This window comes from Thunnus maccoyii, chromosome 11 (assembly GCF_910596095.1).
Source record: "Thunnus maccoyii chromosome 11, fThuMac1.1, whole genome shotgun sequence".
NCBI lineage: Eukaryota > Metazoa > Chordata > Actinopteri > Scombriformes > Scombridae > Thunnus > Thunnus maccoyii.
Window position 1 is genome coordinate 22496255 of NC_056543.1, and position 21742 is coordinate 22517996.

At 40.8% G+C, this 21742-nt stretch overlaps 1 protein-coding gene across 8 annotated transcripts in view; it reads left to right on the plus strand.

Moving 5' to 3' along the window:
• sox1a (SRY-box transcription factor 1a) overlaps positions 1 to 20546 on the plus strand; it is an 88784-nt gene extending 68238 nt beyond the window's left edge. For 2 of the 8 annotated variants that reach the window (XR_006098648.1, XR_006098654.1), the window contains one exon: positions 19494 to 20546. Coding sequence is in view for 1 of the 8 variants with exons in the window: in XM_042425415.1 (XP_042281349.1) it covers positions 8873 to 9907 (1035 nt within the window). In the remaining 7 variants the exon portion in view is untranslated. Of the gene's footprint in view, positions 1 to 4311; positions 4580 to 5053; positions 5546 to 8857; positions 10551 to 13780; positions 13830 to 16862; positions 18009 to 19493 lie in introns of those variants that run through there. The other 6 variants (XR_006098646.1, XR_006098645.1, XM_042425415.1 and 3 more) reach the window with 6 other exon arrangements.
• The last annotated feature ends 1196 nt before the right edge of the window (positions 20547 to 21742 follow it).

The window sequence follows — 21742 nt, forward strand, 5'->3', positions numbered from 1 at the left end:
TCTCTGAGCGCACCTCAAATCTGAGTTTAACACGTATACCTACGAGGTGATTTTGTGACATCACAACAAGCTTGGAAGCCAGTTGTGGTCCAACATGCAACTTACACAAGAGCAATGTTGAAACTTAGCGCCACCAGTGCACAAACACTGACAATGGACTTTTAGTGAAGTCGGAGACATCTTGTGTCCAGCAGTTAAACTTTTGAAATAAGAATATTTGCATATTCATAGATTAGATTCTGGATTTTTTAATGAGGGAAAATGAATGGGTGTAATTTTAAGAATTTCTAACTAGGTAAATGAGAGTTTTTGTGGAAAAACCATGTCCGACAAATATTAGTCAAAGCAGAATATTTCTTTGTCTTAGATTATGTCTGAAGGGAGTCTTGAACAGTTGGGTTAATGTCTGTAAGGATGTGTGGTAACCTGCAGGTTACAAAAATCAATGAATTACAAGCAAATTAAGAGACAGATAATGGGGGACTTCTGGGATGTTTTCTAATGTTGAAGTATTTTCATGTATTAATTTACTGTCTTTCATCTGGATAATCCACTCAGTATCACATACACTCAATATAACACATATTAAAAACAATAAAACAACTGACACATATCAAACAGAAGTAATTGTCTGCACAGTCTTTCAGTTAAGTTTTCAGTTTACTGTACATGTGAAAGCCCCTAGTAGACCAGTTTGTTCCCTGGTGCACCAATCTTGCTGATTCCACCTGTCTAATGGCACCATCAGGCTGCCTGCTTTGTTGTTGCCACCCAGGATTGGTTTTGCAACTCTTTCTCTGTCGGGGCACTCAAGCTCACTCACATTACAACAGCAAAAGAATGTGGACTAGCCTGTATACTGTAACACTCATTTCTAAATTTGACAAGTAATCCCGCTTTTGTTAATTAAGTTATGCTTACTGTGTATGATATTAGAAGAGTAAACTGGGTAAATTGTTCCGATGACAGTTGTAAACAAAGTAGTCCCCTACTCTGCCAAAGAGTGACTAATTAGTACCTCATTATCTTTTTTAAGTGAAAATTGTAATTGTTGAGACATGCTTAAAGTGCTCAGAAAAAAGCGGACATTTGAACATCTACAATTCCATGACTACTCTGTTTGCTAATGAAGATCATTTGATAAGATTGAAAGCTCCTACTGACTGGACCTTGTGGTGTGGTAGTTTTCACATGCAAAATATCAGGGGTTAATTAAAGGCAACTGTAAGCAACATAACTGCAGATTGGTAGTTACAATATATCAATGTACACCATCATTACCCTCGATGGCGTTACATTTAATGACTGCCAAAAAAGTTTGACAACAGAACACAAACACATCACTTCACTGTCTTATGATGTATCACTCCATCAGCCCAAACAGTTGATAACACTACAGGCAATGTGCATTGAGTTTTGTTGTTCCCCATCTACACACAAACATTTCAAACAATAAAATATATATAATTACCATTAATTAAATTATGTCAATCATTCCAATAAACATTAAAAGAAAGGTAATTCACAAAAGAAGACTTACAAATTACAATTAGCTGTCCAGACTTTGGTTCTTTCCCTAAGACCGAAACACTGAGACTTGTAGCTCTCTTTTGAAAACCTCTCACTTTTCATTTCTCCCAACATTGGTTTCCTGTCATCTACCTTCCTTATCGCTGTCACTCTGTTTTGCTGTAGCTGCTGCAATTTAGTGCCGAAAGGTGTAAAAACATGCATCACTAGCTGAATGGGCTGCAGAGTGCATCAGTGCTAACAAGGTCTAAGTGCCAAAGTGGTTAACTAGGAGTCTGTCTCACTGCCTTCCTCTCCCTCAGAGTCATTCTGGCTCCCTTTTTGACTTCTGCCTCCCCTCGACCAGCCGGCCGCTCATCTTCTTAATTCTTTCCCATTTTTGTCTTGCCAATCTTTTTATGTAGCCAATGTCTAACATGACAGATTTTGCCATCATCAAAGAAGCATTTTCCATTAATGGGCTCTGACCTTGTCTGACTACTGTACTTAAAAACCTTCTCTGCTGCTAGGCGCACTTTCCCCTAATCATTCCCTTGAGCACCCCCCACCTCCCCTTTCCATTTCACCTCGTCTCCTCACCATAATCTCCAGATTTCTTTTTTTTTTTCCTTCTCCATAAATTCTCTGCTTCTTTCACCTTACAAGAACCCCCCTCTGTTGTTTGTGGGGGCTTGCCTGATAGCCATTAGTGTTACACCCTATTACATCAGTAATGACTGACTGTGAGCTCTAATTAGAGATGTGTTAGGGAGAGCTGACTTACCCCAACCACCACCCTCCCTCCTCCTCCTTCCTGCTTTTCCGCAGAGCTGTTACTGTGACTCCATTGCCGTGGCGACACCATTAGCACAGCATCTCTAAGAGTTGCAACTCCTGACTGTTAAAACCATTACGTTCATTACAGACCAATCAGAGGGGAAGGTGTTATGGCTAATTGATAAGCTGAACGATGCATAAAATCTTGTCTCTAATTGTCCTGCGGGAAAAGGATAAAGCATCCCGGGAGAAAGAGACAGTGAGAGAATGGAAAAGAGAGGGAGTGGGGAAGCGACTGGCGTGCTAATTTCAAAATCTGATATTTTTCCACTCGAATAATTTAGGCATGTTTGTCTTCATCCAAACATGCTGTAGATTTTTTCCCCCCTTCTTGAATAATGGGATGTTTCTTCTGGGTTTGTCATCTGTGATAAGATGATTATCTGAAAGGTCTGTGGCACATTGTGAAGAGAGTCTCGCCTTCTCTGCTGGAGTAGGTAATCCTGGGTAATAGCATTATGGACACAGTGTTTTCCTAAAGCCCATGATTATCCACTGCTGTTTGCCTTGGGATTGACATTGGCCTCCCTGGTCTCTCCCTCTCTTATTTTCTTACTCTCTTTCTCACTTGTTTATGTCATCCTGTCTCTGACTCACCACTCCATCAAGCCCTTATATGCTCTTCTCTTGCGATTTCTACCAAGAGAAGAAGATGAAAATAGAGCACATGGATCCAACAAAAGAACAATTTGCTTATAGACAAGAGTGCCCCAGATTTGAATGGCATGTTATGCTCTCTCTGTCAAAAATTTGCACTTTCTGTTTGGCAGTTTGGGGTTACCATCCTTCTCTGTAACTCTATAAGGACTCATTGCATTATGCTATTTACCAAAATATATTAGTAAGTCCCACATATAAACCAGTTCACCATTTTGAACTTTGGATCTTCAGATATATAAAAGACTCTTTGTCCATCTTGTATATAAGATTAAATCATACTCCACAGTATTTTAATTTGTTTCGACATCTTACACTGTTTAATCCATTCATTTAGACTTTTTACTACTTTAGTGTGTTTTATATTCTAATAGTGTCCTGTTACCAGGTATATACGTTTTAATGTAGTATGTTGTTGTGTGCAGCTTTTATATTCTGGTCAACAATAGACAATGTTCTACTTTTGTGGACAAAAAAAGTTATATTCTATTATTTTCTGTTCTTTTCTTTTTTTTCTATTCTACAAGTAGAAAAAAACATAAAAAACATACATGCCCTCTCATACAGTGGTGTACCTCATAGTTTTTTGATGCCGCACACAAAAATCTTTTTATGACTTGTGTATGATTTGTTGCCACACGCCGTTTTCAAGGTCTTTATGTTTCTGTCATGTTATGGAGATTTGTACGTTTGAGAGAAACCATATGGACTAAGCTCAAACCTCTGCTTTTTGCCGATCGGCTCATTCTTCCCACAACGCTTTTAGGCCAACACCTGACCCGATCTCTCTCCCGCTGTCTCCCACCCCACTCCCCTTTAATAGTTTCAACATTGCCTTTTACTTAGCTTTGCCATTTTGTGTCAGCCTCCTGCTTGTGTGGTTTATATGTGGTACTTACTTAATGCAGTGCATCTCACAAAGTGACAAAGTAATCTGCGGTGAGTTTGTAAAAATGACAGGAGCTAGAAACTGTTTTAATTTGCAGCAAGACTTTCTTTTCTTCTGGTAAATGAAAAGGTTGGTTAACCACTCTTGGCTCATTGAGTCAAAATAGAAATATCATGAAATTATCATGCATGTATGCAAGGGGAAAATTATTGTGACACCCCCTCAAGGCACACTAATGGAATGTATCCTCACTGTAAAATGCAAAATTTGGGGGCGACAAACCAATCACTTGCCCACTGTTGTCTTGGTCAAGTCATTATACAACTGTGCAAACAGTTAGAATGATCCCTTTTGTAATAAATAGTCTTCCCCTTGCTACCTCATTTAAAAATATACAATCTCTTGTTCCTAAACAATAGAGGGCCGGGCGATTTCTTTCATGGGACCCACAAATTTTTCACCTTGGCTCCAGCATGCAGAACCAGTATGCAGATGGGTGTGTGAAGCAGCTGCCAGCTACAACAGCGACAAGTCAGAGAGTCTGTCAGCTCTGGCAGACCAGAAGCCAGCCCGGAGGCTGCAACAGGCGAGGAGCTCGTCAGCAGCGAGTCTGATTCATGAACAGCGAGGGAGCTGCCTGACCAGCCTTAGCTCCTGTGTTTGCAAAACAGAACGGGACATGTGAAGGTTAGATTGAGAAGAAATTTCATATGTGAGGTCATCAAAGCTGAATTTCCAGTGGAGGAGTAGGCTGTATGTGTGTGTGAGAAACAGATGCTGACAATGTGTCTCAAAGTACAAATAAGAAACCTTTAATGGGCCCAGCTGTGTTTTATACTGTTGTGTGTGTGTGTGTGTGTGTGTGTGTGTGTGTGTGTGTGTGTGTGTGTGTGTGTGTGTGTGTGTGTGTGTGTGTGTGTGTGTGTGTGTGTGTGTGTGTGTGTGTGAGAGAGAGAGAGCTGTCAGAACCACATGCTTGCAAGCTGTGCAGGTTCATATAAACTAAGTCTGATTGGATATTGCATTATGTGGACTTCACATGAAGCTATGTGATGATTCGAGGATCATTTTGTAGCAAACAGTCCTGAGTAAATACAGCCTCCAAAGTCAATACCTCCCCCACCTCTCCCCCTCGTCTCTTTGCATCCTTTTCTGCTCCAGGATCAGTAATGGGAGTCGGTATCCAGGAGGAGGCAAAGGGGGTGCGGGGCTCCTCGCCAAGTCCTCGCCCCTCCTCCCCGAAATGCGGCACAGCTGCCTTTCAGAACCCCGCCGCTCCAGCCCATTCATCCTGGAGAGCCAAAAAAAAGTGGCTATTTATTAGAATACTTGTTTTGTATTGTTCTGTGCCACACAAAAGACGCTTCATTATGTTAGAAGCAAGCCCCCTTTTCGCAGAGAGAAACAATAACTTGGAATTGTCTTTTTTAGAGTGTAAAAAAAAAAAAGTCATTTCTTCTCGTCTCTGCCCCTCAGTGTGTGTTTAGTGTTGGGTTTGGGCACCGGGCATGGATGGCCTTGGCACTCTGGCGGCCAGATTGTAGTGGGAGTAGCGGTCTTACATGAAGCTTTGAAGGGTTTAGGACGGCTTTAGGATATGGAGGGAGAAATCTGCCCACTTGGTCTGGAGTGGAGGGAACGAGAGAAACATGCGTAAGTTTGCATATGACAAGAAAGGTCCTTTTTATATAAATATTTTACCCGTAGGAGCAGTTCATCTATTTGTTGTGCGTAAAATCGATTTTAATTGCTGCTTAAAAATAAATAAGCGAACTTGCATGCTTTCTGAGATCAGTGATCGCGCATTCTGAAATAAGTCAGTCTATATTGGCAGCCTTTATTTCAGAGCGTCTGCTGTGTTCAATTCAGTACAGAGAATATTTGTTTCTAGCTGCAGGCTGCTGTCTTATTTTGGGACAAGTGAGCTGCGCCGAGCGCACGGTGCCATCGCCTCTGACGCTACCAGTTGCTCTCCATCCGACACAGTTTGATTTTCCGAAGTGACAATATCGGCTCCCCCGATCTATTCCGGAGAGAGCTGTTATCATCTGTGCCACCTCCTATTTTGGCTGAATTACCGGGAAAAATCAGTTGCATGCTTTTAAACGATGACCTGTTAATTAAACGGTGAATTGTTTTACGCGTGGGCTGTCAATATTTAGGTTACACGTTTCTCTCAATGTTTTCGACTTTTCAGCTGGCGGGCGGGGGGGTAAATGTGCGTGTGCGCGTGTGTATGTGAATGTAGCTATCTGGGTTTTTAGGGTGCGTAAATTGAAGCTCAAAAACAGGTGCTTTCTCTCCGTAACGTTTAAATCATTAACCCATGCGAACCCCGGTTTATGTCCAGGTGATCAGCAGGTGATCACAACTTCTTTTTTCCTCCCCAAAGGCAAAACCACCTAGTTCCACGCGCGCTTGTGCACACGCGCAACCACACGTGGAAATTGTGTTCCTGACTTGGTTAACCGCTTTAGGGGCAAAGATTAAAGGGGCTAAAGGTTTTTTTTTTCTTTTTCTGGGTTGCTTTGCATTTATAGATGCGTTTGCTGAGCGCAGAAGTAAAACTCATTTTCTGTAGCTGCCTGTTTATTCACAGTCCTCTTACTTTTTTCTTTTTAAATTAATAAATGGGTGGTGGGGAGTGTGCTGGGGCGCGGTATAACTGCTTTGACCCTTGTCCCCAGTCGTGCACCATCATCGCATTGCACACATCCTGTTGCAGAGGCCGCACAAAGGAGCGAGGAGGTTTGAAAAGAGGTTTGTTAAAAAGAGGAGTGACTGATGGGGGATGACAGAGAGAGTAAACATGGGGCCACCAGGGTCCCAGTGTCACTGTAAAGGCTAATCCCTTCTGTACAATGCTGAACAAGCACTCAACAATGAGAAGAACAAATAATAATAATAATAATAATAGTAATAAATGAATATGATTATGCCTAATCGATCCTTACATCTACACGGTGACAGTTTATTTTTTATGTTAATTAATTTACTCGCTTTGACAATTAAACAACGCCAATGTGACGTCTGTTTAAATTAATTTAGACCTGCATTGAGGTAAAGATGAGTGTTTTGAGTTTGAAGATGAATTTAGTGGAATTTTTTAAATTATGCTCAAATCTGTGTCTGGAAAAAAATGCCAGTATATACTTTCTCGTATAATTAGTTAAATATTTGGTCAATATGTTTAACTTTTAATTAAAAAAAACATTTTAAATTAATTTGACAATCATGTATAAGTTTCGTATGAGGCTGTAAGCTTTTAGTGTTATTTCAATATTTAAGAGAAGAAACCAGTGTACCGTCAGCAGTGGTTTTCTGTGGTTTTTGTTTGTTTTCTTGTGTGACAGCTTCACTTGCTCTCCGGGTTGTCATCATCATCATAATGTGATCTTCCTTAAGCCACACGGCCTGGCTCACTGGAATCGTTTACTGACCATTGTGATATCCCGTTAACCCTATTACCAAAGAAGCATGGATCCGTCCGAGTGATCCCGCTCCCTCAGGCCCTAAACAGAGCTATATCAAGCTAAGCTCTAATTAAAATAAAGAAACAGCAAAGAGCGATAGAATGATTAAATCGTTAGTCTCGCCGCGGGAAGTGGTATTTCGTTTTCCCTTTCAATCAGAGGTTGATTGGGCTTTTCAGAGGAGGTCAGCTGTGAAATCTGGATTATATATGCGCGGACCCGGTTTTTCCCACTTCTGATTTGCAAAACGAGCAACTTGACTGGATGTTAAACAGGGGACATAAGATGCTGTCGGACACATTTTTTTTAAAAAGTCATGTAAAAGCAGTTTACCTGTGACCTTTTTTTCATCTTTAGCTCCGCACACAGAGGCACGACCAGGACGCATGCACCATCACCAGCAGACGGCGGTAACGGCGCTTTGCCCCGGCAATTTCATGTCATTACATGTTATCCATCCTTCTCCTCTTAGACCAGCAGTTCACCAAATCTATTTCACTCTATCTTCTACACTGAGTGTGTGTGAGGTTTTTTTTTTTTCTTTTGCTCTGACACCCACCATTATTACATACCTTAATTACACACCCGGAGAGAGAGAGAGTGAAAGAGAAACAGACACAGAGAGCAAAATGGATTTTGAGGCACTGGTGGGGTATCAAGTGGTCTGATCTTGAACTGGTTTGGGTAGACTTTAGTGTAATTCCAGTGCATAAAATACAGTTGGGCCCAGGCTACAAGGAGACATGGTGGATTTAAAAATAACCCGATAAAGACAGAGCGGAATGTTATGATTTGCAGGCAAAAATAAAGACAAAGTGGAGGGTAAAAAATAATTTCATCCAAACTTTCTGCCTCTTCATAAACTGCATGGATGGTGTTGGATATTTTAAAGTGTTTTTTTAATGTAACGCAGGCTGTTTTCAAAATTATGTGTAGACGTTTGACTCATCGTAATCACAGACTTCACCCACCTTTTGGCCGCAACATCAATACTAGCAAATCTTAGTTATTTTTGTTTAGTTGAAGTCTCTGATAGCGTGTTTGGAGATTTCAAATGCCTTGTGCTATTTGTGGGATTGACCCTCCTTTCTGCCTCCTCCTCCTCCGGTGTGTTCTTCCTCTATGGTCCTCTAGTCACCTGACCAAACGCCATGCAAATCATTCTGTTGCTAGAGCCTCATTGGCCGCTTGTGGCTCATTTAACCGCTGTCAGTGCGCATCATATGGCCGCCGCTTTAACCAACTTCTCAACTCCGACAGGGAAAGTGGCTCAAATGCGCATTCTATCACAGTGGATGTGAACCAGCCTAGGCGACAGGGTGAAATACTGGTTGGAGAATATTTTATATCCATTTTGGGAATAATTTTGATCTCGTATTTGATTTATTTGGGGTTAGAAAATTAATTTTGTAACCCAGTCATCCTGTGCGCACCCGATCTTGTGCGCGCCTGACCTATCTTGAAATAGACTTTTTCTCTGTTGGTGGCGAAGTTTAAAACCAGGTGAATGTATAGCATGATGATGGAAACTGACCTTCATTCCCCCGGCCCCCAAACGAATACGAGCACGGGGCAAACGGGGCCGAATAGCGGGTCCAAAGCGAATCAGGAGCGGGTGAAGAGACCGATGAACGCGTTCATGGTGTGGTCCCGTGGGCAGCGGAGAAAGATGGCACAAGAGAACCCCAAAATGCACAACTCTGAGATCAGCAAGCGGCTGGGCGCCGAGTGGAAGGTGATGTCCGAGGCTGAGAAGCGCCCTTTCATCGACGAGGCGAAACGGTTGCGAGCCATGCACATGAAGGAGCATCCGGATTACAAGTACCGGCCAAGACGGAAGACCAAGACGCTGCTGAAAAAGGACAAATATTCCCTTGCTGGTGGACTGCTTTCTGGGCCCAGTGGGGGCGGTGGAGTTGGTTTAGGGGTCGGCATGAGTTCATCCGGGGTCGGGCAGAGGTTAGAGAGCCCCGGGGGTCACGGAGGCTCCGCCAGCTCCGGCTATGCGCACATGAACGGCTGGGCAAACGGTGCGTACTCGGGGCAGGTGGCTGCAGCCGCGGCGGCCGCTGCGATGATGCAGGAGGCTCAGCTAGCCTACAGCCAGCACCCGGGGAGCGGGGCGCACCACCACCACCACTCACACCACCATCACTCACACAACCCCCAGCCCATGCACCGCTACGATATGACAGCCCTGCAGTACAGCCCCATCTCGAACTCTCAGAGCTACATGAACGCTTCTCCATCCGGCTACGGCGGGATCACCTACACACAGCACCAGGGCTCCGGCGTCTCCTCCTCAGCTGCCATGGGGACGTTAGGGTCGCTGGTGAAGTCGGAGCCGAGTGTAAGCCCTCCCGTCAGCAGCACACACTCACGGGGTCCTTGCCCCGGAGACTTGAGAGAGATGATAAGCATGTATTTACCGACCGGAGAGCCGGGGGACCCGTCAATGCAAAGTAGACTCCATGCCTTGCCGCAACATTACCAGAGCGCCACGGCTGGAGTGAACGGGACGGTCCCTCTAACACACATTTAGAACTCACAGAATAATTGAAAACTGCAAACGAACACATAACCAAATATTTACCTCTTTTCTAAATAACCCCGGTCCCGAGAACTACCTGCATTTTGTACAGAATGTTTATGATATTGTAAATGAAGGGTAAATAGCATATTCATCTCGGCTTTTTGGAATAGCCACCAGTGGAATTATATAACGAATATGATGCTGAGATATTGGTTATTGTGCTACCATCTTTTTGTCCATTACTTCACAGTCTTAGTTGAGGGTTACGCCAGGTTCACATGGGGGTATTTGGTTCAACTGTCTCATGATTTGGGGGTTCTTGTAAGTTGTTGAAATGAGATAACGTGTCATAATCATAAGAAAGTGCTTTAAAAGATATGGGAAAACCGCATTCTTTAAACGTTTGTGTTCATTTGCAGAAGCCTGTGTCTTAATTCTTGGAAATCATCTCTTTTTATTGTAACACTCTAATTATTGTAAATTGTGAATAATTTTAATATTTCAAAGGATGACGGGCAACTGCTGTTGTAATTTAAGTGCTTTTCTGCAAGTGAAAAGCCCTGATATTGCAATGAAGAAGAATTGAATAAATTTCACAAGATGTTGCTTTGATTCTTAAGAGAACGGTCTTAGATTGATTATTTTCACAGTGTTCTTACAAGAGTGTTTCCACGCTTTAGGAAACAAAAACATGATCGAGCCTCCTCTCGAGGAAAAATAGCCACCTCTTTAAATTTTTTGACACCGCTGCTGCCCACAGATCCCACGAGCTTTTAAATTGCCTAATTGTCTGTGCGTAATTGTGCGTAAAAAGTACAGTCTGTAGGCCTGTAAGGAGGATGATGTTTCATTAGCTAAACTTTTATATGGGTAATTAGAAATTAATTCATAAATGAAATGGCTCTGTTTAATTTCAGTGGCGTGCAGACTAAACTATATATTCCAGAGTCATATTGAATATTTAATGGAGGCCAAGACGACGGCCCAGATTCTCCTTTCATATAAATAAGATGCCTTACATATTTCTTTGTGGACATATTTTAAAAATCTGATCATATATGATACGTGAAGGCCTCATTTGACAAGCGACCTGTTAGTGTTGTTAAAGAAACGTCCTTATTTATTACCGGGTGTAAGAAATTTAAGATGAATTAATCTATTAGCAAATGTATCTTTTTCTCTGTAGCTGCTTTTGAGAAATAACTATTTTCTTAGCAAATTTAAGCAGCAAAAAAAATTGTTTCATTTAAATGACATCATTATTTTGAAGTGATTGCAGTTGTGTCAAACTTCCTTTTCTTGCTGAGATCACATCAGATTTTAAAAAGCGAAATGCTCTTAAACAAACATTTAACAACCATTAATACACGTTCACACACTCCTTTTGACATTTTGAATGTGGGTTTATATTAGATTAATTAAAAAAACAAAAATGAATATCAGTTTATACAAAAAAAACATTAAAATAGATTCATATCTTTTTGATGCACTGAGAGAAATTTTGTGAATTTCAGTGTGAAGTTGTGATTGTAATTTCACTGCTTCTGTTTCGAGCACTTGACATAACTCATGAGACAGAAACAGTTAAGAACAGTAATATATAATGATCAGTTTAGTGATGACATGATTGATTTTTTTGAAGAAAAATAAATAAATTAAAGACTCGATTTTTTTGTGAACTCACCTCAACTGGAGACCTGGTTTATTTTACATCCACTGCCCTGGGTGTGTTTTTTTTTAAATCATCTTTATCTGTCTTTTGCCATTCATTTTTTTATATTTGGGAGAAAACAAATATAGATAGATTAACTGATATATTAGTAGCTGAATAGTGATCAATAGCTAATACGACAGACTTCACAGGAAAAATCCGTACATTCAAGTCTCAAATATTTCAATTTATGTGCATTTTGGTTATTTTGCCAAACAAACCGACAGTGTAAAAAGTGGATTCATCAAGTGTATAACAAATATTTGTAATAACTTTTATTCAACCCGGGCCTAGTGTGACACTTTATGGTCCCATCATATACTAAAGCAGTGAGGCGGTGGGAGAGTCGTTTGTGGGTTTTTTCTGCTCTTGACACTTGACAGAGTCAATGAAGGAGGCGGTTTGGGGAAAACTGCACGAGGCACGAACGAGAATTTAAACAGTATTTTTTCAAGTTTGACATGACCACAAGAAAAATCTAAGAGAATTAACAGTCTGTCATTGTTAAGGAAGAAAATTTTAATGCCTCTTCTTCAGAATATAAAACCACAGTTGCACTCACTACACAAAGCAGAATATGAAATAATTTTGTATTTAATGTTCACAACCAAAACTCACACAGCCTAACTGTTGCACAGACGGGACCTAAACTTCGCGATGGCCAAGTACTGCACCCTCGTTACTAGTCACTAGGTTATTGATGACTCATCAGAATTTCTAAACTGCATCACCTGAACATGTAGATGTTTGATTTTACATAACACGGAGTTTTTGGTACCTTTTGATTAAAAAAAGAAAGACTTAATTGAGGATTAGACAAAAACAGATACCCATGTCATTCAGATTATTAATCCTCTTGAAATGATTAAAAACGATTCAGTTTAAGTGACGTCATTTTTTTTGACAGGCCACAGCTGGTTTTGACATTTACATGTTTTTTTATTGCCTGTAGGCCTCATATGTAGATACAGACTAATATCCATACACATGCAAATGAGGGAAATATATGCCTACTTAGGCATTTTTAAAAATCAATTAATCTCAAATACATAGTTAAAGGGCCTATTTCACACTGATAAAGACTTGCATGGTATGTCAATTAAACCTGTTAGGCCTCATAGTAAAGCGTGTAACGTCTGGCTGCGCATTAATCTATTGGGGGGAAAAAAATCAAGGGAACAATGTCTGGAAATTAGTTTAAATTCCAAAACCCCAAAAAGAAACTGCATTATGGAGACATCTCTCCGCGCTGCGGCGCACAGCGTATGGCATGGGGATGTCCTCGTCGTGTGTTTGCATCTGTTTCTATCTTATCTGTTGATGTGAAGAGATGCGGATTAACACTGAAAGCCCGGAGAGGCGGAGCGCGTCACGGCGCATCGCCAGGCTAAAAAGAGGAGCGTTCTGGCAAATTTAACCCGAATAAATTACACCTTGAGGTGGAAGAGGGGTAAGTGTAGGGTGCAACATATGCAGGCAGCCATGGTTTGTGTGTGTGTGTGTGTGTGTGTGTGTGTGTGTGTGTGTGTGTGTGTGTGTGTGTGTGTGTGTGTGTGTGTGTTTATATTTGTGTGCCTGTGCGCGCGCGTGAGTGTTTAGCTGACCGGCCAATAAATCTCTCCACCGTGCGATACTCTTATCTTGTAGCCACCGATATATTCCGTGCTAGGAGGCCATCAGCTCCAGCGCACACTCGGTTGCTCGTAAAGCCCCGATCCCTTGCACTCCCTGTCCTAAATGGGGATAATTAGCGTCACTTTATCACGCCTCTGCATATTTTCTCCGCGTCTCCCCCCCTTTCCTAAAAAAATTACCAAGCAGCCTGCTCTCGTCGCCCGCTCTGTCACAGAAGATTATGGAGACAGATTGCACAGAGCGAATGTGCCGGGCGAGATTAGCGCGGAATAGAGAAAGCAACTGGGCCAATGAATTCCTCGGAAGGGCCTTATCGTGCAATTACACGTTGACATGTTTAACAATCTTGCTGCCTCTTAATCCTGCAGTGCTGCTCTATCTACCCACAGCTACCACGCTATATGCCGGCACACAGACCTAATGCACCGAAACGCAGCACAAATGTACTGAAAGTTAGGAAAAATTGCTTTATTTTCAAACTTTGTCCATAGCATTCACCAAACGCTTTTTTTATTTTCTATTTTTTTATTTTTCAGATTTCTCCGTTGTCGGAATAGCCTCTGCACTGGAACTTTTTGAGATGAGGTGAGATATAGTTTAAGAAAAAAAAAGAACAATATATGTCTTATTGTTACCCCAAATCACTGTTTTCACATGGACAACTATTCAAAAAGTGACAAAAAGTCAGTGAATCTTTGCGCCATGTTCATTTAAAGTGGCAATATGAAGCTAAAAGTGGCCGCCTCGTTTGGAGTTAAATGTAGACTTTCAGTTTCTCTGCCCAAACACACACACACACACACACACCACCACCACCACATCCCGACCCCCCCGTCCCTCCTGCCTGGCTGTATATCGGGGCCTGTGTGGGAGTGATTGTGGAGCGCCACTGTAGGAATTTGGCAGCGGCCGTGGTTTGGAGAGCCGCCCCACGCTGAGCCCCATTCAGCGTCCAGCGCGCTGTGAGGTTGGGAAGTTTCAGTCAGCCGTACAACTCAATGGCCCCCACAAAGGCGATTACAAGCCCCAGCGCATTCCTGTAGGGACCTGGGAGCGGCGCAGGTGCGAGGGGGACCGGGGTAACCCGTCAGAGGAGTGATAAAAACGGGACAGTGCTGGGACCACACAAAACCAGGCAATCCACAGGAACCGGGGATTTTTTTTGGAGGAAGGACGAGAAAGGAAAGAATAAGTTTTAAGAAGACAGAAGTTTAGAGGGGTGGGGGTGTAGCATACTGAGTGGCCCGGGACTGTCCATCACTGAATGAAAGGATGAGAAGACTCCCACTTTTATACTGAGGTCATGAGTCCACCAGCATTACCCCACCCACCTAAGAAATTATTGACTAGCCACCAAAAAGTGATAACTCTGGTGGATAATATTAAATCCCTTTTATTTTAATTTATGTATTGTTTAAAAATAACCACATTTTAAGATGTTTAGTCTAAAAAAATATCAGAATCGTGTGTAATCTAATCATGATTGTACTCCACCTGGCCTTAAACTCTTAAATGCTACAAAAGACATGACCTCAATCTCCTCTGTGCAATCCTGCCTCCACATATGAAAGAGAAAAGTGCTTTGCTGAAAAATATGCTGCAAATTTGAGGCCCTTACAGTGACTGAACATTGAATAAGTCCAGACCATATTGTGAAAAAAAAACTTAGTCTCATGTGGAGGGGCTTTGTGAAGTGGACAATGCAACTCTTCCAATACCTACTGTGAAACAGGGTCAATCAGTTTGCTTAAGTCAAGCAAATACGTTTTGTAGGAGAAGTAATGCTGCTGCAGATGACATTTTTATCAATAGGTAAAAAGGAAACATTTCTGTTAATCATATCTGCAAACTGTTTACTGCCAACACAAAATGATATTGAAAGTATTTTCATAACCGTAACTGCCAAGCTACCGTATTCAATTTGCTTTCCTTTCAATATTTGCTCCTGGCCACTAAAGAAAGAATAATGTTTTCAATTACTAATAGTTTTATAGGTTGAACACGTCCTCCAGTCTGAACGACCAATCAAGTTGACCTTGCCTCCCATAATGATCCATATAATTGTTACAAAAATGATTCATATGAATGCTTTTTTAATTTGCCATGTCTATGGTTAAGAGTGGTTAAAGCTGCACTAATTCATATTTTTATATATCAAATGATTATGTCTATGTGTAGTGATGAACCCACAGATAATTATCACCAGACTTGATAATTATCCTCTCATCTCTATAGAACCTTATCGCCTGTTTAAGCTCATTTGTTTTAGTTTTCTGAGTCGCAATCTCTGCTCTGTTCTGATAAACTCATTGTATGCTACCTGTCCAGCACTCAAAGACAAGCAAAGTTAGCAACTAGTTAGTTAACATAGTGGAGAATTTTGCAGCTAAAGATCCAGACATTTCCCTTTAGAGAGTGAAAAATGAACTTACATTTGTCAGGTGGCCAAAATCATGACTCCAAATGAATCCACAGCATGTTGCGCTGCCCCCAAGTGGCCAAAAAAAATCAATTAATGCAGCTTTAAGTTTAGGCAAATAAAACAACTTGGATAGGATTACAGGAAGATAATGATTAAAAAGAAACCAGGGTTGATAGTTGGTGTGTGAACAATGGTGTTCCATGTCAGAATTGGATGTTTTGCACAGGATGCAGGGTGGAAATCCTGGTCTCAAAGTACTGTGGGTTGTAGGCCAAAACATCCACCCCAAGCTCTTACCTACAACTTCTGGGGAATAGCGATATTACCCCTCCTGGACTGGAAAAAGATTGCCTATGAAAGTAATCCAGGCAGCAAAACATATTAGGTGAACACATACAAACTGTTCTAGGAGACAGGTTTGCAACCAGACACACACACTGTACCAATTATAGTAATTGTTATGAAGAAAGAAGGCTATTTTCATGGCAGCACGAACATAAGCACCAATTGGTTTTCCTGAGCATCATTCACAAGAGGCAGTGCAAAGCAACTTAATACTTTGGTGGAAATGAGGTCTTAGACATTGAGAAGGGAAGTCTCTCCATATGGTGAGCCGTTTTTGCCAATGTTTGCCTATAGCGCTGCTGCTCCTACGAGGTGGAAGACTATGGTTTATCACAGCTTTGATTTTACTTTTGTAGTTCTATTTACATTGTACTCACCAAGTAATTTCTGAGATATGAGCACAGGTTTACTAAATGTATGTCCAACCAGGCAAGAAACCCAAGTGGTTGGACAGTCAGACAGGTTGTAAAGAAACTCCTATGTCAGTCAAACTTATTTGAAAGCGGGAAAAAGGTGAAATAGTTTAACCTCCCATATTTGCTACAATTTCAAACACTCCATTTTCCTATGCAGTGAGGTGCAGTGCGCTCACTTAAGTTTTTTCCTCTAAATAAAGTAGTTTAGTTAATCTGGTTAAACTGTTGACTTGTTTACAGCCCGTTTGGTATTCTATGCCATTCATGTTTGTTGCCCAATTGGACCTATTTTTATGTTATATTTCTGCTGCCATGTTCCAAGATAGCAGCAATTACTTTGATGAGTATAACATTATCAAAACCAATACTACTGATGGCCCAAGCTACAAAACTAAAACTCAAGTTGTAATAAACTGGAATTTCTCTTTAAAATAGGTCCTGGAGGGTCCCAGAGGAGTAATCCGTGCAGCAAGCATACCTCTTACTTCACACCAGACCAGAGTATTATAATGAAGGTGCAATGGATCGCATGACAGTGAGCCGTCACATGCAGAGATCTGTTGAAAAGAAAATTCGTTTTGGGTTGTCCTATGTAAATCTATGTGATGAATCTATCCGTGAAAAAGCACATGAAGGCCTCATGAGCCTTATATCCAACTGATGCAAGTTCATGAAGCCTCTCGTATGAGGACATAAACTGTCTCATCAAACACCAAAAATCATTAATCCTGAGTAAAATCAACTATTTGCCATTAAAAATAGGATAGGCTTATACTGTAAATCAAAAGAATAACCACAGGAGTCTAGGTCTATTAAAGTTGAGCCCTGTTTGCTCAACTTGTCCATGTGTCATTCATATCATCTGAGGCAAATAGAGCAACAAGGAAGGGTCACATGATAAATTTGAAGTATCCTCTACAAATCTCCTGTTTTGTGTAATTCAAGGAAGGATCTTTTCCCAATATTCACATCAAGTTTCTTTTTTTTGTCTTGCTTTCAAGATAAGTGGTTCCGTAAAAGTTTTCTTTCATGGAGGCTTGGAAATAAAAAAAACTTGGGTTTCAGCTGCACTGGTTTGACTTTCATGGGTGCAATGCAATAAACTCTGAGTCATAATTGGATCACCATAATTTTATTTTTGACCAGCTCACATTGACCTTTTTCTCAGACAAATCCAAATGTACACTTTGACACTTTAAAGCATGTGGTTGTTAGTATCAATTTTGTAACACAGCATGCTGTGGTGCTCATGGGTGAGAGTTTAGCTGAATAGTTTGAAAATAATGGCACCTCCCGCATACTAGTATTACTTTCTTTCTTACTTCCATGTTCTTCCGTCTCACCTACTTGAACAGACACTTGTACAAATACATATTTTTCAATTCAGCAAGTTAAATTATTAAATTCAGCTAAAAAAAAAAAGTGCAGTATTATCAGACATGCTGCTGCTTTGTGCTCAGCTAAACCCCGAAGTGCAATGATACAACCAACATCTTTGGACATTCAGTCTTTCTGTCTGTACTTTATGGCTGTAGGGATGAAAATGTTGGTCTGTTGGTCAACAACTTTGGTCCAGACTGAAATATCTCTAATTATTAAATGTATTGCCATGACATTTTATACAGACTTTCACTGTCCCCAGAGGATGAATCCAACTGACTTGGTGAACCCAACTTTTCCTCTAGCGCCACCATAAGGTTGACATTTTTCATGTTTTCTAGATAAGTACTACAAACTCTGACTGTGAAAGGACCGAAAAATCCCACACACTCTATTACTTGTGCTTACTTTATATAATGACATTTCGGACTGAAACTTTGTTAACGTTGTTAATAAAGTGAGTACTAGTGATCAACAGCGTAAGTGGGATTTGTTGGTTTGTTTTTTTTAAGGAAATGTCCCAACAACTATTGGATTGGATCACCATAAAATTTTGCACACACATCCATGTTCACCTCAGGATGAATTGCAATAAACTTGGTGATCCACTGACTTTTCTAGCGCCACCATCATGTCCAAATTTCCTTTTGTCCAATATTGTTTTATGACCAAATATTTGCAAATTAATGACATTTAGTGCTAATTAGCATGCTACATGCTAAACTAAGATGTTGAAACATTATACCTGCTAAACATCAGCATGTTAGCACTGTCATTGTGAACATGTTAGCTGACTTTAACATTTAGCTCAAAGCACCTTGCTTAAGTACCTACAGCTTCACAGAGCATGGCTGTAGACTCTTATTATTCTCATTGCTTTACACATTACAACTAGCTCACTGTTTGACTGACAGCCTCTCGCTCTACTGACTTTCACTAACTCGACAATTCACTCAATAAAGTGTGGTGCACAACACACCTGCTGTGGTTCTCTATCACTGGCTCGCACACGCACATGCAAACCCACCAGATGCTGCAAAGGATTTCTCCGCCTCTGTGGCAGGTGATAATTCTCAGGGCAGTGGAGATGGGGTTAATGAGGGGTCAAAGAGTTCAGATAAGAAACAGCAGTTTTATGATGCCTGCTGCAACCTGCAGCACACTGATAGCTGTTTGAACTGGCTGACCTTTGAACTCTGCAGGGTCAAGTGATCAACAAACTGGGTCGTTTAGATAGGTCAGATTGGAACACGTGAAGAATGTGTATGTCACAGCAATATGTCCAAGAGGTACAGATAAATTGTTCTTAATGATTATAACCCTACTCAATTTGTTTCCAGAGCCATTAGATTGTTGTCAGCTATCAGACTGTTTAAGGTATGGGATAAATTTGATTAATTTATAATTGAATTGATAAGCTACTGGCTATTAGGTATTCAGCTGATTGCACTGTGTACTTGTGTGTGTGTTTATATGTGTGTGTCTCTCTATTTCATTGTATACATGTGCACTGTGGAAACTATATATTTGTATATATAACAAGTGACTTTCCTGGTAAATTATAAACCTAAAGTTGAAACTACAGGGTTCTCTTTTCTGGTGTGTCTTTATTTATTGACTGTTGACATTTGATATCAAATCAACATCCTCTCTTTGTCCATCTCCCTCTCTCTCTCTGTCTTCCAGCAAAGTGTCCATCATGGCTATCACCAGTGGACGTGGATCACTCTGGGGATCTGATTAACAGATAGCACCTTGTCTCCTCGGCTGGCAGGCCATCATTATAACAAACATTGGAGGAGAGCTGCTGTGGGTGAAAATACCTTTTGGAAAATGTCAGTGATAGTCAGAGCCCCAAATTTCCTCTTTCCTCTGTGATGCTACCTACTCTTAAAACCCTTAATTACACAACTCCGTTCTCCTTTTGCCGAATGTTATATATCAAGGTTGAGTGTCTGATTTCAGAGCTTGCAGAGATTTAGTTTTATTTTATGTGGCTTACCTGAAGATTGAACACAACACAAATCAACCCCAGCCCTATTTTTCACCCATCTCAGCAAAAATAAACAGTAACAAAAAAAAAAAAAAACACAAAAAAAACCCAGCAGTGTCTGCAAGAGCTCCCCCCATTCTCTTTCACTGGAGCCAGATTCACTGTCTTAATACTCTTAGTCCCTCCGTTGGCATGTTTTCCAAGAACCCGCTGTATTTTCAGATTTGTAAAATCCGTCAAAATGCCTGTAATGAATATTTCTACAGCCTTGAGTGTATTTAATGAGCTGTTTGACCAGCCCAATAGGAAATGTGTACAGATATGAAACTAAGACCAGAACATCAGTAGAAGGTTTATTGTATGTCCCTGTTTGAACCGAGGCCTCACTCAGTGTGAACACCATGTGAAACAGGTATTTTTAATTTGGCCAGAAACTGATTTTTTTTTTTTCAAGAGAAGTGGTAAGAAAATAAGTACTTCTGTGCTGAATCATTATTAATTATTCAGATATGCTCTGAGCTTCTTATTAACATATTTTGCGTGCATGAATGTACATGTCATTTACAGTATATTTTCAAATATTGACTACTATTAGTACAGGTTTGTCTTCATGGATTAACTGTCATCTTGTGAGACAGGTCTGTGTTATGCACTAAACACATACATTATATGGTCTGTTCCTCTGTTGTCTTCGCTGTTGATGGAAAAAAAAAGAGAATACATATTAAATAAACTCTTGCATCTTGTTTCTGCCTGAGAATAAAATATTGTGCTTTCATTCTTTTTTTTTCCACATTCAATTTGAGAGGTAAATTAATACTTAAAAGTGAGAAGTTACGAAAAAAGTTTTAACATTTTAACTATGTATTAATTTCAAGGCCTAAATGCGCCCTCAATTATTTTACCATTGCCCCTAAGTAATTGATTTTGGGTAGAGAAAGCGAGAGGTGGAGGGGTGATCTGTGCTGATGTGTGAAAACTGCAAAGCCAACAAATGAAAAATAACTGACGGCATAATTGCTATGAGTGTTGTAACCTTGCTTTATTGATTTTTTTCATCAAGGCATTTGGCTAACATCAAAAATTGGGCCCATAATGACATAAGTTGTTTTGTTGCTTTCTATGATAATTTATGTTTTGTTCACTCGCTCAGCCTCTCGGTCTATCATTGACTCGCTCAGGTATGTGCTACCAACCACACAAAGACGAACACTTGTGAGACACGAGTCCAGCAGTGTGTGATGTGTGCTGAGGTACAGACTCGAAGACAGAACGTGTACAGGGACAAGATAATGAGCATCTCAGGTGACTACATGCAGTGATTACCAGGTTGCTGGTGTTATAGGAACTATATCACATAAACATACACTCCCACTCTGTGCACACACATCCAGACACACACATATGCACACACACACATACACACATGCACTCTTGAGAGATCCTTGGTTATCACACCCTTCCAGATTGTTCTGAACTACTTATGGAAAACACACACACACACACATCTCAAGATGTGGCCACTCTTGCCAATATGAGCCCAGTGTTAAGAACAGTTGTTGTCGTTGTCGTCATGTGTTTTTTTTTAGCATCTCTAAATTCCTAGCGTTGCTAAGGTGCTTTGGGAGGGGATTAACAGAGGCTGGCGCCGATGAGCAAGCCTTGCAGATTTCCAACCAGCAGGAAAAAGACAAAGAAAGAGGGGAAAGACGGAGGAAAAACAGCAGAGGGTTAGACAACAGGGAAATGGCAGTAACAGCTTGTGTAAACATGATGACTTGAGAGAGGTAAAGAGGTAGAAATGAATGAAGGCGAAGCAATGGAAAGTGAGACTAAATAATAAGTATCCTAAAGAGGAGGCCTCAACTTTCACGCAGACAATGTAGCAGAGACTCTCAGAGAACATTCCTCTCCGTGTCCTCTCTGCTTCTTGACTCTCAAT